At 37.8% G+C, this 14,686-nt stretch overlaps 1 protein-coding gene across 1 annotated transcript; it reads left to right on the forward strand.

The window, feature by feature from the left end:
• The first annotated feature begins 387 nt into the window (after window positions 1-387).
• LOC116492452 (very low-density lipoprotein receptor-like) lies at window positions 388-5,643 on the forward strand. Its single transcript, XM_032193215.1, is given in 2 exon segments — window positions 388-1,684; window positions 5,536-5,643. Coding segments are annotated over 2 exon segments (1,389 nt in total). The 5' UTR covers window positions 388-403.
• The last annotated feature ends 9,043 nt before the right edge of the window (window positions 5,644-14,686 follow it).

Below are 14,686 nucleotides of genomic sequence, written 5' to 3' on the forward strand. Positions count from 1 at the left end.
TCTCTCTGGCATTCTTTTTATAAGAAGTTATCTTGCAATGCAAAAAAAGACTATTCGTCCCCAGATCGGTGTTATAACTATGTTTCTGGATAACATTCCGTGGGGTTGCCACATTCTACAGACTATTAATGACGATTTAGCTCTATTGCAGGGCAGGAGAGCAGAGACGCAGATTACACCGCCAATGACCACCGTCAGTCAGGCTCGTTCACAAACAGCTTCTAGGGTTGCAGCTGGCACGGCCTGCAGCCGTATAGCAGACGTTACAACTCTCTTTCCTAACTAGTAATCATGTGGTCTCACCCATTTGTGGTGAATGGTCAGTGGTAAAAAAGAAAAGGGGGAGAGTAAGGGGCGACAAAGACAGAAACGGTACCAGGAGGATGCCACTGACACTAACAGCATGGGTAATAGGAGCAGTATAAGTGACACAGGTGCAGGGCGGCGGTGGGTGCTGCCGCGCTGCGGGGCACTCTGCCTGCTGCTCACCCTTGCCGGCCTGTGCACTGCTGCCGACGGTGCTAGAGCAAAATGTGAAGACTGCTTAGATGGCAGTGATGAGAGTGCTTGTGTGAAGAAGACGTGTGCTGAATCTGACTTTGTGTGCAACAGTGGTCGGTGTGTGCCAAATAGATGGCAGTGTGATGGGGATCCAGACTGTGAAAATGGGTCTGATGAGAGTGCTGAGCTGTGTCATATGAGAACATGCCGGGTAAATGAAATCAGCTGTGGTCCTCAGTCAACCCAGTGTATCCCAGTGTCCTGGAAATGTGATGGTGAAAAGGACTGCGACAGTGGAGAAGATGAAGAGAATTGTGGCATTGTGACTTGTAGTGCAGCAGAATTCACATGCAGTAGTGGGCAATGTATTTCCAAAAGCTTTGTCTGCAATGTTCAAGATGACTGCAGTGATGGTAGCGATGAGCTGGAGTGTGCACCTCCTACCTGTGGTGTTCGTGAGTTTCAGTGCAAGAGTTCTACCTGCATCCCTATCAGCTGGGTGTGTGTTGATGATGCTGACTGCTCCGACCACTCGGATGAATCTTTGGAGCAGTGTGGCCGCCAGCCTGCACCTCCAGTGAAGTGTTCTACGAGTGAGGTGCAGTGCGGCTCAGGTGAATGTATCCACAAGAAGTGGTGATGTGATGGAGATCCTGATTGCAAGGATGGAAGTGATGAAATTAACTGCCCTTCTCGGACCTGCAGGCCAGACCATTTCAGATGTGAAGATGGGAACTGTGTCCATGGGAGTAGGCAGTGCAGTGGTGTGAGAGACTGTCTGTATGGCACTGATGAAGCAAACTGTAACAATGTTATTCAGTGTTCTGGACCTGGCAAATTCAAGTGCAGAAGTGGAGAATGCATAGATATCAATAAAGTGTGTAACCAGCAGAGAGACTGCAAGGACTGGGGTGATGAGCCCCTGAAGGAATGCATCATAAATGAATGTGACTGTCCAGCTGGGTTTGAGTTTATAGACAAGAGAAACTGTGGAGACATTGATGAATGTCAAAACCTTGGTATCTGTAGTCAAATGTGTATCAACCTGAAAGGTGGCTACAAAAGTGAACGTAGCCGTGGATATCAGATGATTCCTGCTACAGGAACCTGGAAAAGGTCATACTGGTACAAAGACACAAATAACACCTGTGATTGCAATGACGCTGCTAAGCAGGGTTTAGGGGTTTATAGCATGGAGACAAGGGGTAACAACTACAGTGTTTGGAACAATTGTACAGCTTTGGCCTTACCTCCTGATGTGCTTCTGATTTGTGGGGATGGGGCCTGGCAAGGTATCCCTGCAAATGCTATCAGATGTCCATGTTACATAGATAAACTCATTGTATTTGCTCCTAGCTTGTTACAGTTGCGTGAGATCACCAGACATAAATGGACATTGCTTGCATTGGATTGCAATGATAATGTTGAATTGTGTGGGGTTGCAGCTAGAGCGGCATTAGCAATTTCAGTGCCTGGAGTGGCATCTGCGGCCACACATAACAACTTAGAAAAATTGGTATGCTGGGCCAAGAGGCAAGCCTATGCCACGACAGAGATACTTGAGGAGATGTTACCAGATCAAAATAGTCTGCGACATCTGCTTTTACAGGATCTTGCTTTTGGCTCAAAGGAATGGGTGTGAGGACTTTAAGGGAATGTACCGTTTAAACCTTTCTGATCATAATGAGTCAATTCACAAATCCATTACTTTCCTGAAAGAGCACATGAGAAAGATTCAATATGGTATCAATCCTTTCAATCAATGGTTCACTGACTTGTTTGAAACAAAGTGTAGATGGTTGCTGGGTTTAATCACAAGGGGATTAAGGATTTGGTTTATGGTGGTGGTAATCATCGTTGTGTGTTGTAAGTATAGCTAAAGAGTTACCTGTAAAACTGCTGTGTCAAGCTTGGTGTGCTCAAAAGAAGAAGGGGGAATTGTTGAGGGATTTCTTGAAACAGCAAAAATCCCATGGCTTGCTGTAGCTGAGCAAACCAAGCTACCAGGGCAACTATGAGAAGTTCCCATGACAGTGTTCCCACATCGCCCAATTGAGGAATTCAGGAAAATATTGTTACCAGTAGCTGGCCTCAAGGACAAGGTCTATGTGACTGCTAATCACAAGGGGGTTGTTTTCTTGCAGGTGGGGTTGTTTTCTTGTAGCTGTTTGTCTGAGTGCTTTTGACCAATGATCTTGTGTGAAACACTGTCCACCCCTGTTAAGTTCTCTATAAAAGTTAGGCTATTCAGGCAATAAAATGGAGCATGATCTGACTCTACTGGTGTCTGTCGTGCTTTCGGCCGTGCTTCCTGCAACATTCCTATGAAATTACATGGAAGCTCTGGCTCAGTTTCTTCACTCTGTATCAGTTCGAAGCAGCGCTGGCTTGTTACATTTCATAAAGTTGATATATGAGATGTGCAATTTGAGTCCCATAGAAGCTGCATTTTCAGAGATTGGGAGTGCTGTTACACAAGAACATCAGGAATATTCTGTTACCCAGACACAATACTTTATGATCTATTCTGCCTGAAAAAGAGCCCAGTTGAGACACTAAACCATTATGACCCATTAAAGAAACACATGATTTTGCAAAAATGTATCTCATGGCTTTGTTAATACCATTAGTAATCTAGTGCTATTGCAACATTAAGTGATACTCAATTTTTCATGATTCAGGAAACTTCACAGATTACTCAGTGCTTTCAGTATGCGCCCTCCTTTCGCATATGTAACTCATTTACCTTCTGCTACAGCACCCTGTGAAATCAGTTAACTATAGGTTGCTTCTCCAGGGTGGCTGCTTGGGCAAGTGGAGGACGGTTAACCTAATGTTAGCCATTTTGGGGGTGGAATCATGGGGTTGCACCAGTGGCAGATGCTCTATAGCCTTTCTGTTACTAAACTAGCTCAGGTTTTCCTGATGAATTCAACACTTCCCATCACAAGCATCTGGTAACATTAATGATGAATATTTTAAAAATCCTCCTCCAACCCAAGAATTATTTGGTGTCATATTTCTGCATTGCCCAGAGCAAAGGATTGAAACAAACAAACTAACTAACTAAAAATCATAGAAATCTTTACATCCCCCCATCTGCACATTTTTTCTGCTTGGAGCCTAGTTCTGTAGACTAGTCAATATGGACTTCTCTGCTGCCCAGTGAAGCTTGCAGCTCTTGGTATTTTTAAGGCACTGATCTTAAATGGAGTTTGAAAATAATAATATTTCCAGACTAATTGGACTCAGGCCCAGCACATTTCAGAATTAAACAAGCTTAAACAGTTAATGGAAGCTATAATTTTTCAAAGACTAAGCAACTATTGGGATGCACATGTTAGCTAATTAAATAAAGACATAAATATACTCATCTTCTCCCAAGTGCTGTAATGTCTGCCTAGAAAGTGTTTCTCTTCTCCTGGCAAAATTGTTCGGTGGACATGTCTGGCTCTACGGAGAGACACTACAGAGATACCTAAGGAGGAGTAACAACTGAGGTGGACTTTGTCTTTGTAATGCAATGGTGAACTACTACTAGCTATAACATTTTATTGGTTTGAGGTATTAAAAGACATTTCAGAAAGGTTAAAACTTCAGTAATTAAAAGAAAGATAGTAGCTTCTTTGATGTTTCCTAACAAACAAAAGGAGAAAGAATTTTAAAGATACAGAAAATCATGGAAGTGGAGCATCATCTGGAGAACCAGAAAATAGAAGTAAGCATGAAAAACAGAAAAAAAAAAAATAAAGAAGATAGGAAATAGAGATTCAATAGTCAGTTATGCTTAACAGAAAATTCCTGTAGCAATTATTTAGCAGATCAATACAAATCCTTGTTTCAAACTGCTTCACATTTCAGAGTTGCTATATGTGCTGTCCATTTTTCTGGTAATGCAGCATATAGTGCTTCCTTTAAAACCCTGCAACATTTGCTGGAGTAGTGGAAGCTGCTTCTGGGTAGTGTAGTCCTCCCTTTGAAAACATACAAACCATGACGCATGAAATGCTTGGTGAGAGAAGTATGCCTTTATAACAAGAAGGGAGTCCATGCAGGCCTGGGTCAGACCAGGTCTTGTGCCTAAGTGCAGGCAGGACAAAAGCTAGTTTATGGCTATTGTAATTGTATTGGTACTTAATAATTATGGCATCATTTGTTATTGCATTGAAATAGAAACTTATCAGAGGAACTTTCACATTTGATATTCAGCGAAAACTTACTGACTGGTTTGCTTTTCACACATAAATGTTTTGAAACCATGTCATACACCTTAATCTGTACTTAGCCTCTTAAGGAATCTGATATACAGAAGTGCAAAAGTGAGGGAAAAATGTTTAATGTTAAGATTATATTAATATTTTATTAACATGGTATATCTAGAATTCTAGTGTCTAGTCCTGCATGCAATTTAGCATTTGGATACAGATTTTGACCCTTGCATACAGTCTCCTTTATTTTAAGAGAAGAGCACCAGCTCCATATAAGCTCTGTCCAGGAGCAGTTAATATTAAAGTCATAAATCTAAGTGAGCTTTACAGCAGAGCACACGTAAAGGTACATCACAATGCGTTTTGCTTTCTTGGAAGAAACAATCGTTTTCAGTCAAATAAATCCGTAAAATATATTTTCAGAACTAGGCTAGATGTACTTTACACCTTCAAAGTGCAAAAAAGAGTGTAAAAATAATTTAAATGCAGTGCATATGATGATTTTTAACACATAAATGAAATTAGATGGGTACATATTCCGGAGAAAAATGGTGAAACTTTGTAAGTTGAAGCTAACACAATGGTGACTGTGCCAATTTGAAATGTGACATGTATTTCTAGGCAGATATTTCTTTGATACATATCAAAAGCCATTTTTGACAACTTATTTAAAAGAAAAGATCCCACTCTGTATGAAATGATTCTGTAATCATTTCATGTAAGTAGAAAATGGTTTAAAGTGCACGGTTGACTGTTCTATTCAAGCAACGATTTCAGCAGATGGTTGAAATTTTGTCATATATTCCTGTGATTCTGTAACCCAAAGGCAGCTCAGGAACCACACCACAGCTCAATATCCTTTGAAGCCAATATGAGTCCTTCCATTGACTTCAACAGATTCAGGATTATAACCAAAAAGTCCATTGTAATGTGAACTACATTCTTCCCTCAATGAATGGTTTAAGATCCATCCAATCTATCCTTTTTTTTTTTTTTTTTTTTTTTTTTTTTTTTTTTTTTTTTTCCAGTACCAATCATAGAACTCACTCCAACTGTAGAGCAGATTTTTTTTTCTCATAGATCACTTCTCACAGTCAGGTATTTCCATCTCTTCTTGGCTTACCATCATTATTTTCTGAGCTGCATTCAGACACTGTTATAAAGTCCACTGACCTCTTCAGGAAAATGCTGGACTCAGCCAGTGCTTTCCTACAGGTAATATAAATTGGGACAGTATGCATTTAGTATTGGATGTATCCAGTCTTGAAAAAAAACAGTTTGGCCTTCCATGATCATTAACTTTTATGTGTGGAAAATCATAGAATTGAATTCATCTCTCTCATTTCTGAAATTTCCAACTGTAAAATTATCCTATAGCAGACTAGGTATAATAAATTATTTCCTGTAAAACTATATCAGGCCATGACACCATAACAGAAGCTATCTCGTATGTGCTACCATGACATTGCCCCCATAGTCTCTCTTTTGTGATGGAAATCCTCCTCCCTTCTCCCTTTACGCAGAGGAGAAAAAGCTACGTAAGGCTATTTAAGGTATTGTGCACCAGAACTTGGAATAGGCCAGCACAGGGCAGTATCTTCTCACTTTTCTAGGCATTTTCTGAAAAAAAGAATTTCCTCCTCTATTTACATGAACAACAACAAAACGCAAAGAAACACCCCAGCCCCCAAACTCTTAATTTTAAATTTTGGTCCAAAACTACAAATACAATGAAAATGTAGACATGTTTGCTCAAGATTATTGAAAGTCTAGAAAAATAAATTTCAAAGCTAAAGTTTCAGGGGGATATCCACTGCTAGAGTGAATTAGAAGATTTTTTAATCAAACAATCCTTATGTTTGATATTTTGTGAAAAACATTGTGAAAATTCTAGTATCTTTCAATTTTTTAAACTTTTTTTTTCTTGATGATCTCATTATTATTATTATTATTATTTTTCTAAACCAAAAGTGAATGAAAAGGAGTGAGTAGAACTGAAACATGGCTTCCTAGGAGGACAAACAGGAAGAAGTGTTCATACAGAAAAGAAAAAAAATCTTGAAAACACTTTATAAAAATGTTCCTGACTTTTTCTTTTTCCCTTAAAAAAAATAAAAAACTCCAAAAATTATTAGAAAAAAATAAAAGGAAAACATCCTTATTACAGAAAGGATTTTGATTTCTATTTTCACATTGTTGACAGGAAAAATAAGCACAATATCTGGTCATAAAATTTTGCAATTTTTTGTGAACATTCTCTGCTACCAGCAGTGCAATTCTACAGAAAAGAAGAGAAGCTGAAGACTTTGAGTTCTGCACAATTTTATACTGTTAAAGTTGATGTGCTTTTGCAGTGCAGGAAAGCTGTACTGCTATTCCTGCCTCTCCATGCAACCAGAAAAGGGTGAAAACCTAAAAGCTTAGTTGGCACTATTACCACAGACAAATCCTACTGATGAAAAAAAGCCACAGGACAATGTCAAGTTTAGAAAAATACATATATATATTTACATATATAACCATACAATGGGTGGCAGTCGTGACATACATTGACTAAGATTTCCTCTTGCCTGATGAATTACTGTCCCCATATTTTCAGTGGCAGTTCAGCCTCTGACTGTTGCTGTCTTTTCCTGCCTTCTGTAACCTTGGTCAACACATCACTTCCGTAGAAAATACCACGATGATACTCTGGTCACCTTTCCTTTGATATATTATAGAACAGTTTGGGTTGGATGGGACCTTAAAGATCATCTCATTCCAACCCTCCTGCCATGGGCAGGCACTTCTTCCATTAGGCCTGGTTGCCCAAAGCCCCATCCAACTTGGCTTGGCCTTCAACATACTTCTTCAACTATGAGAAAGAATAACTGCATTTATTCTGCTATAATGGTAAAGCCTGTTTGAAAATGCCCTAGCATATATAGGAAGAATTTCTTTCTTTCCTTTCCAGTTAATATGTGGAGCTTTTTGCATCGTACTGCATATTCATTCAGCTGTCATCACTATAGGTGGGTTTCCAGTTTCCACTCTGTCTGAATATCGAGTGGTTTGTAGATAGCTACTTTGGGAACAAAAGTAAAAGTGATCTACAAAAGCCGTAACAATATGCTAGGGATGGATGGAAAACTATCTTACTACAGGCATTTATATTTTGTTGCACTCTTCAATCCCTATTGATTAAACTTGTAAAAATAAGATGCTCTGCTTTAGCTGGCAAGGACTAGAAATGCCATATATATTGCAGACTTCAGTCCTGGGGAAGCAGCAATCCATAACTCAATTACAACCCTGGTGTCCTCTGAGATGCAGGTCTTACACACACTTGATGGAACCCTGGCCTGGAATGTTGGTGTCTGCAAATGGTAAATATGTCACAGGAAATACTTAATAGAAAAATCAGGAATGTGAGGCTCCCACATCCAGTGGGAGGATAGAGGTGGATGTAAAGATGGTATTTCTTATTGAGAGGGTCTTATTAAGGGAGGTGAAGTAAAAACAAAACAAGACAAAAAAACCTCCAAACAATATTGCAATGAGTCCAATGACTGTATGCTGCTTTCTGTTGGTCACATTATTGCTCTTAAAGATGGAACAGAATCAAAATAACAGGTGCCTGTGCAAAGATTTAATTCTTGATATTCCCTAAGAGTACAAAGTACAAAAATACATAAGCAATCAGTTGAATTTAATGGCATTTACAGAGCTTACATACAATGTCTGTACCTCATTCTGCCTGGGCTACTTGGACATGACCATCATACAAATGAACAATCTGTGTGGAGTGAATTTTTTTTTATCAACAGATTGAAAAATGAAAACAAAAAGCACTGAAACAGTGTATTTTTCCAAAGGTTCAGAGAGTTTGCAACTTCAGATTTTATTTTAGCTTTGACATTTTTGAGGCCCAGAAAATTGCAGGACAAAGTTTTTTTCTTTTTTTTTGAGTGTGTGTGTGTGTTTGTTTGTTTTTGGAATAGTTATTCTGAACATGAAACACTTGTCACTAAAGCTGTTATGTGGCCAATGAAACTACATAGGATATATGGATTCTTCCCATAATTACTTCAGTTCTCGGTAAGCCTTCTATATAAACATCTCACTGTTTGGAAAAGTATTTATTTTGGTCTTCCATATTCATGCTACTTGCATGACTGAAAACCTCTCCTGAACAAAGCAAATTACAAAGTGTCATTGGAATGGCTAAATTCCATGGAAAAGGCTCCCAAATAACAGGCTTTGACCAACCACAAAATGTTGACAAAAGAATTGCACAGAAGTAGTACATTTTCTATTCCAGAACAAGCCCTACTTTGCTAAGGAAAGAAGGTTGAAAGCAGAGATATGAAACAAGTTCACTCTGCAATCAACCTTCTATCTCAGAGCTAAACCTTGGCCCATAGATGTATTGTTTTGTTAAAAAAACAAAAAAACAACCAAACCAAACCAAAACAAAAAACAACTCCAATGCTTGAGATTCAGAGAAAGATAAAACTGAAGAGGAACATTTAGTTAAACCTAGTAGTTGTGAATGGACAGTCTGGGGTGGGCAATATCTCACTTATCTATGATGTTTGCTAATGTATAATCATGATATAGAGTGGTGCAGACCAAGACAAGAACATCTGTAAGGACTCACTGCCCTTACTTAAGTCTAAAATGCTTTCTCTCTGGGTGGGTTTGAACTTTTATACAAAGCCCTACCAGTCCGGTAACAGTGAGTACTGTGACACACAAGAACTAAAATATTTCCTACAGCCCTCTGAAAGACAAAATCCTAGGAAGACTTGCATGTATTAAACTACATTTAACAGGCATGTTAGAACAGAAATCACGTAAGCAAAAAACATTTTTAAATTTTCAATGGAATATTGTTTACAAAAGGCAGCCTTGTGAGAGATGCTGGCCTCTCTGTTTTTATTTTTCTGTATAGGTTTGAAAAATATGTTATACCTCTAAACAAATATGAAGTATTAAACAGATGTTTGATGTTACTGTGTCTTACCAAAAGATCAACTTAAGCCAGAACTGTGCTTTCTGTTAGTTACTTGCAACTAGTTTCAGACATATTGGTCTTTTTGGCACTGACAGTGATTATTTGTGCAAAAACATTATATTGCCCCATGGATTAAAGCACTGGATACCACGCACTAGAAAGGGAGGCCAAGGCATGCAGACATGGCAGTCTCATGCATTCACCTCACCCAGCAAAAGGTGTTCATGTGTATCTAGAAATTATAAGTGGGACATACAACACAGGGCTCCATTTTTATTGGCTATGTTGAGCCTTACTGATCTTATGAGATGGATGGTTTTGATTATTCTCGAAGGAAAGGGATTCAAAGGAATATCCTTGAATTTGATTCTCAGATATTCAAACAGGTAGTAAAACAAATACTTTCTATGTCTAATTTGAAACAGACTTCACTGGATTTGGCACAAGCATACAGCTGAGAAATGCTCTTGCAATACTTCACTGGCTTACTTCCAGGGAAATTTCTAAAGCATTTACTCATGAAATAATTTTCATGCACAAAAACCATATGTAGATGGGGCATACATTGGTTGCTCTGTTCCAGCCTATATATTTTCATCTAAGAATAAATAAATTAAAGCAAGATGGCTATAAACGTTTATTTCACATCCCAATAAAAAGTGATAGTTCAAGAGTAGATGTTTATTTTGACCAATGAATGGTAGTACAGGCATTTTTTGGGAAACATACCCTCCAAGTTGGCTAATTGAAAGTTATCAAATTATAATGCTAATGGTTTACATTTGTCAAAGGCATTCACTTCTTTCTCCATACCTGTAAATACACTATAAATGCTAATTAAACTGACCAATTGCATATTTTTTCTATGAATTAAATATGTAACTTTCTTATCTGAGCTGAAGAAGGGAATATATCTGTATGGAAAGTGAGTGTGCCTTTGTATCTTTTCTTTGCTGGCCAGATCCCACATATTTTAACTAGCATCTGTAAGACAGCTAATGTCTATAGGTCTGAAGTTGTGCATATGATAACAAAGCAGAATTCAAAAGCAGAAGTTTTCTTTGGGTCTTTGTTTCCCCAAGGAACTCAACAAATAATTACTTCTTTCCATGGTTATGATGTTCTCTTGTTATGATGTGAAATAATACAGCCTTGGGCTTGTGCATAATTTACAATAGAACTGATGCTCAGAAGGTTAGTTAGGTTTTAAGATTGTTGTAACTGGGATATATGGCTAGTATTTGCTTTGCATACTTTGTAAGAACAAGTCACCAAAATATCTTTAACCACACTTTAGACATGACCTTAGCGATTAACCTCTGATCAGTTTACTGGCCTCTGTAATTTAGCTTTGTGTTCCTTGTTATTGGACTTGTCTAAAACCCAGCAGAGGGGCTGGTTCAAGTTTTGAGGTGATTGAAAGATCAGCAACCTGATTTTCTCTCTTTTATTTTTCTGTTCTGTGCCTTTTCCAACAACTGGAGATGTTGGTCTGCATGGACATGATGATATAGCAACCAAATGACAGTTCCCTTGCTTTCCTGCACTGTGGCAGATCCAAAGGACACAGTGACAGATATAAGGTCTGATATTGCTTGCAACTTCTGCTGCAGGCAAAGGGTCCTGCAAGTGTTGTATGCACCTCTTAAAACATGTCTAAGATTATAAACTCAGCCACTTTGGCAAAGCAATAGGGTTTGTGCATGAACTCTAAAGGTCTGGAGAATACAAGATTTGAAAATCTCTCCCCTGTCCTTAAAGTCTATGAAACTCCCTGATGCTTAAAAAAACCTGCAGTCATCCAGAGGGATGGTGACAGAAGGACTTAAATATAACAGAAGAAATGAGCATTGCAGCTAAAGAGGATCTTGAGTCACACTGGAGAGACAACCCCACTAAAAGTAGTAGAAAATCTATGTAGAAATTTCTGTGTAGATAATTCCATGTTTTCTGGTAGAAAACCATTCTATAACTATGATTCTATGATCTAGATCAGCCTAAAGTGGTAATGAAGCTTCATCCTGCATCTGTCTATGCCTATCTCTGAAGACACTTTGTGCTCAAAGACTCCCGAGGCATGTGGGCTTTGGAAAAATAAAGCTAACTTGGTCACGTGCAGAGAGAAATGGTGAGTAACAGAAAAGCTGTGACTCAATCAGAACAACAAAAGCCAAAAGAGAAAAATATATCTCAAAGGCCAAGGGAAGACAGCAAATAACTTGGCAACAGCCAAACTAGACCCTCATTTATAATACAGATAATGTTCTTTGGCAACCTACAATAAAGTGATTAAGACGTTTTCAAGGCATGGACCTAATTCTATCAAAATTTTTCGATTTATTTTGATCTTGAGGTAGGAACATCAAAAGGAGGACATTACTTGAAGCAGCCCCATTTGCTGTATGAATTGAATCTAATAAAGACTTTATGATTTTTATGAGTCTTCATATGCTGGCATCTTCTATCAAACTTTTTTAATTATTGTCACTCTAAATAAGCTGTTCCATACCCTACATGCTATACTCCAAAAGGAGTATGCAATACATTATGCTGTACAAATTTCTTCCAAGATAGCTGATGAGAAAAACTAATTTATCTAGATTTTTTTTTTTTTTTTTACTTTCAGTTTCAATAGTTTAGTCCTCATTCCAATTTTATCTGAAATATATTAACATAAAGGTGTATTTTTACAACTCTTTTGAAGCTGAGTAGAGGATAATTAAAAAGAATAGCAATTAACCTGTCTTATGAAAAGCATCATAATGTAAGTGCTGCTTCAGGGAAACTTCTGATGTAAAATCAAAAGCATATGTAGAGAACAACATCATATGTAACGCAACCTGCCAGTTAAATTATGTCCCGTCAAGTTCAGAACAGTTGATATTAAACTTCCTTAGCCTTCCTAGACAAAGCCATGATTTGGACGAACATACATATTCGGAACATTTAAAGAGAGATAAATATAAAGGATATAAGATGGAACAAAAGCAACATCACAGTTTAAGATTAAAGGAATGAAATGGGTGGAAAATGGATATATACACCCATAAGAAAGGAAAACAAGCCTGATGTAATTAGGCTTATGTATATTACTTATGAATTACTTATGAATATTACTTCTTTAGAAACAAACAAAGAACAACAACAACAACAACAAAAAACAAAACACAAAACAAACAACAAAATAAACAAACAAAAACACTGAAGAAACTGCATCAACAACAAATAAAATGCAGTTGTGATATCTGATATACAGTGCTTAATTCTCTGAATCATTTTGGTAAAAACATTAAAAATGGTTATATTGGTCAAGACCAAACATCCTAGTATGCCGTCTCTATCCATGATGAAAGGATATGCCTAGGACAGACCTAAGACAGTTTCTGAAATCAGAAACTACTTGAGTCAGAGAAAGCTCTAGTTTATCTGTTTCTGTTTTTCTTATAGTTTTTTTTTTTTTTTTTTTTTTTTTTTTTTTATGGTAGGGACATCAGATTCACTGGTAGAGTATCTTTGTGGCTTTTCCATGATACACATTTGTCACATTTTTTCTGTCTTCCAGCTCTCAAGAACCAAAGTGGTTTTGAGCTAGAGGTTATGAAAAAGAGGGTAATTCAGTTACTGCACCCCAGAGTAACTTTAGAGTGGCTGGAGATGGTCCTGGAAAATTTCTCTTGGCAGACTAGTCCATTGTCTGATCCATAACTGTTTTTAATGATCTTTATGTTCATATGTTCTTAACTGGCCTTAGATATCTCATACCTACTGTATACTTGAGCTTGCACTTCACTGATGCCATAGAGAGGCAGCGGACAAATGAAATACCACAGCTACCCCTTGCTGGATTGTGATTACTTCCTTTGGTGAGTGGAATAGGAACTGAATACTGCTAAAAGACAGGAAAACCCTCTCATGCAATCTCTGCTAAATTGAATGGAAGTTTTGCTGCAAATTTTAACGGGTGTAAATTGCCAAATTCTGGGAGTTACTTTTCCTATTCTATAGCCAATGAATAGAAGTAATGGGAAAAAAAATCACTTTTACAGACCAAGGAACAACAAAGCGTTCTTTCCATTTCTCCTTCTACTCATTGAGAAAATAATAGTCTGCACTCATAATCACAAATATTAAGGAAAGTATAATACTGAAAATCCAGTATTTTCCATTCAAGAACATGGATTTTTCTCTTGAGAAATTCTGGAATTATCGACAACAAGAGAAGAGCCCATCTCTCACTCATCTGCCTTACCTGAACAGTAACAGAAAGAATACACTAGAGACTCGATCCAGCAGAATCTGTCACTGCATCTCCCTTGATCAGGAAAACACATTACATCTTAAACACAAAATGGTTTTCTAAGGATTGAGACAGAAATAATCCAGAACTCACATTCTACAGCTGCACTGACGAAATATTACAAAGGGGCTTTACTAATATGAAAATATTACCTTTCATCAACAGAGACAGCGAGCTTCTTAGCTGTCATGTCATAAAACTAGGTTTAATAAGGAGAGAGGATGTCATGTCTGTTAGTAAGGAAAGATGATTAAAAACCAAACCAAACCAAACCAAACCAAACCAAAAAAACCTTCAGGGGAGGGGAGTAAAACAAATTAGAAGTTCTGCTGCAGGATGAGTCATATATTGTAAGACATGCACTGATGGCATCCAATTCTTGGGATGCTGAATGAAAGGTGGAGTCAAAAAGAACTTATCTGGAGCCAAAGCTCCAGGGAGAAGATTTAGGCAAGGAAAAGGAGATCTAGGGAGAAAGGGAAAGGAGGAAGTTGAAGTTGTCAGACTATGCAAAGGAAATAAAAACTATAATAAAAATCTTGGATATCCAAATGAAAGGGAAAGGAAAATGGTAGGTTTAAGACAATGCAGAGGGGCTCTACAGGGGATAACTATGTTACATTTTCAGTAAGAGTATGAGTGTGCATTATGAATGTGAAGATAGTGTAGGTGTGGTATGGCAAG

This window comes from Aythya fuligula, chromosome 9, assembly GCF_009819795.1.
Source record: "Aythya fuligula isolate bAytFul2 chromosome 9, bAytFul2.pri, whole genome shotgun sequence".
Lineage (NCBI taxonomy): Eukaryota > Metazoa > Chordata > Aves > Anseriformes > Anatidae > Aythya > Aythya fuligula.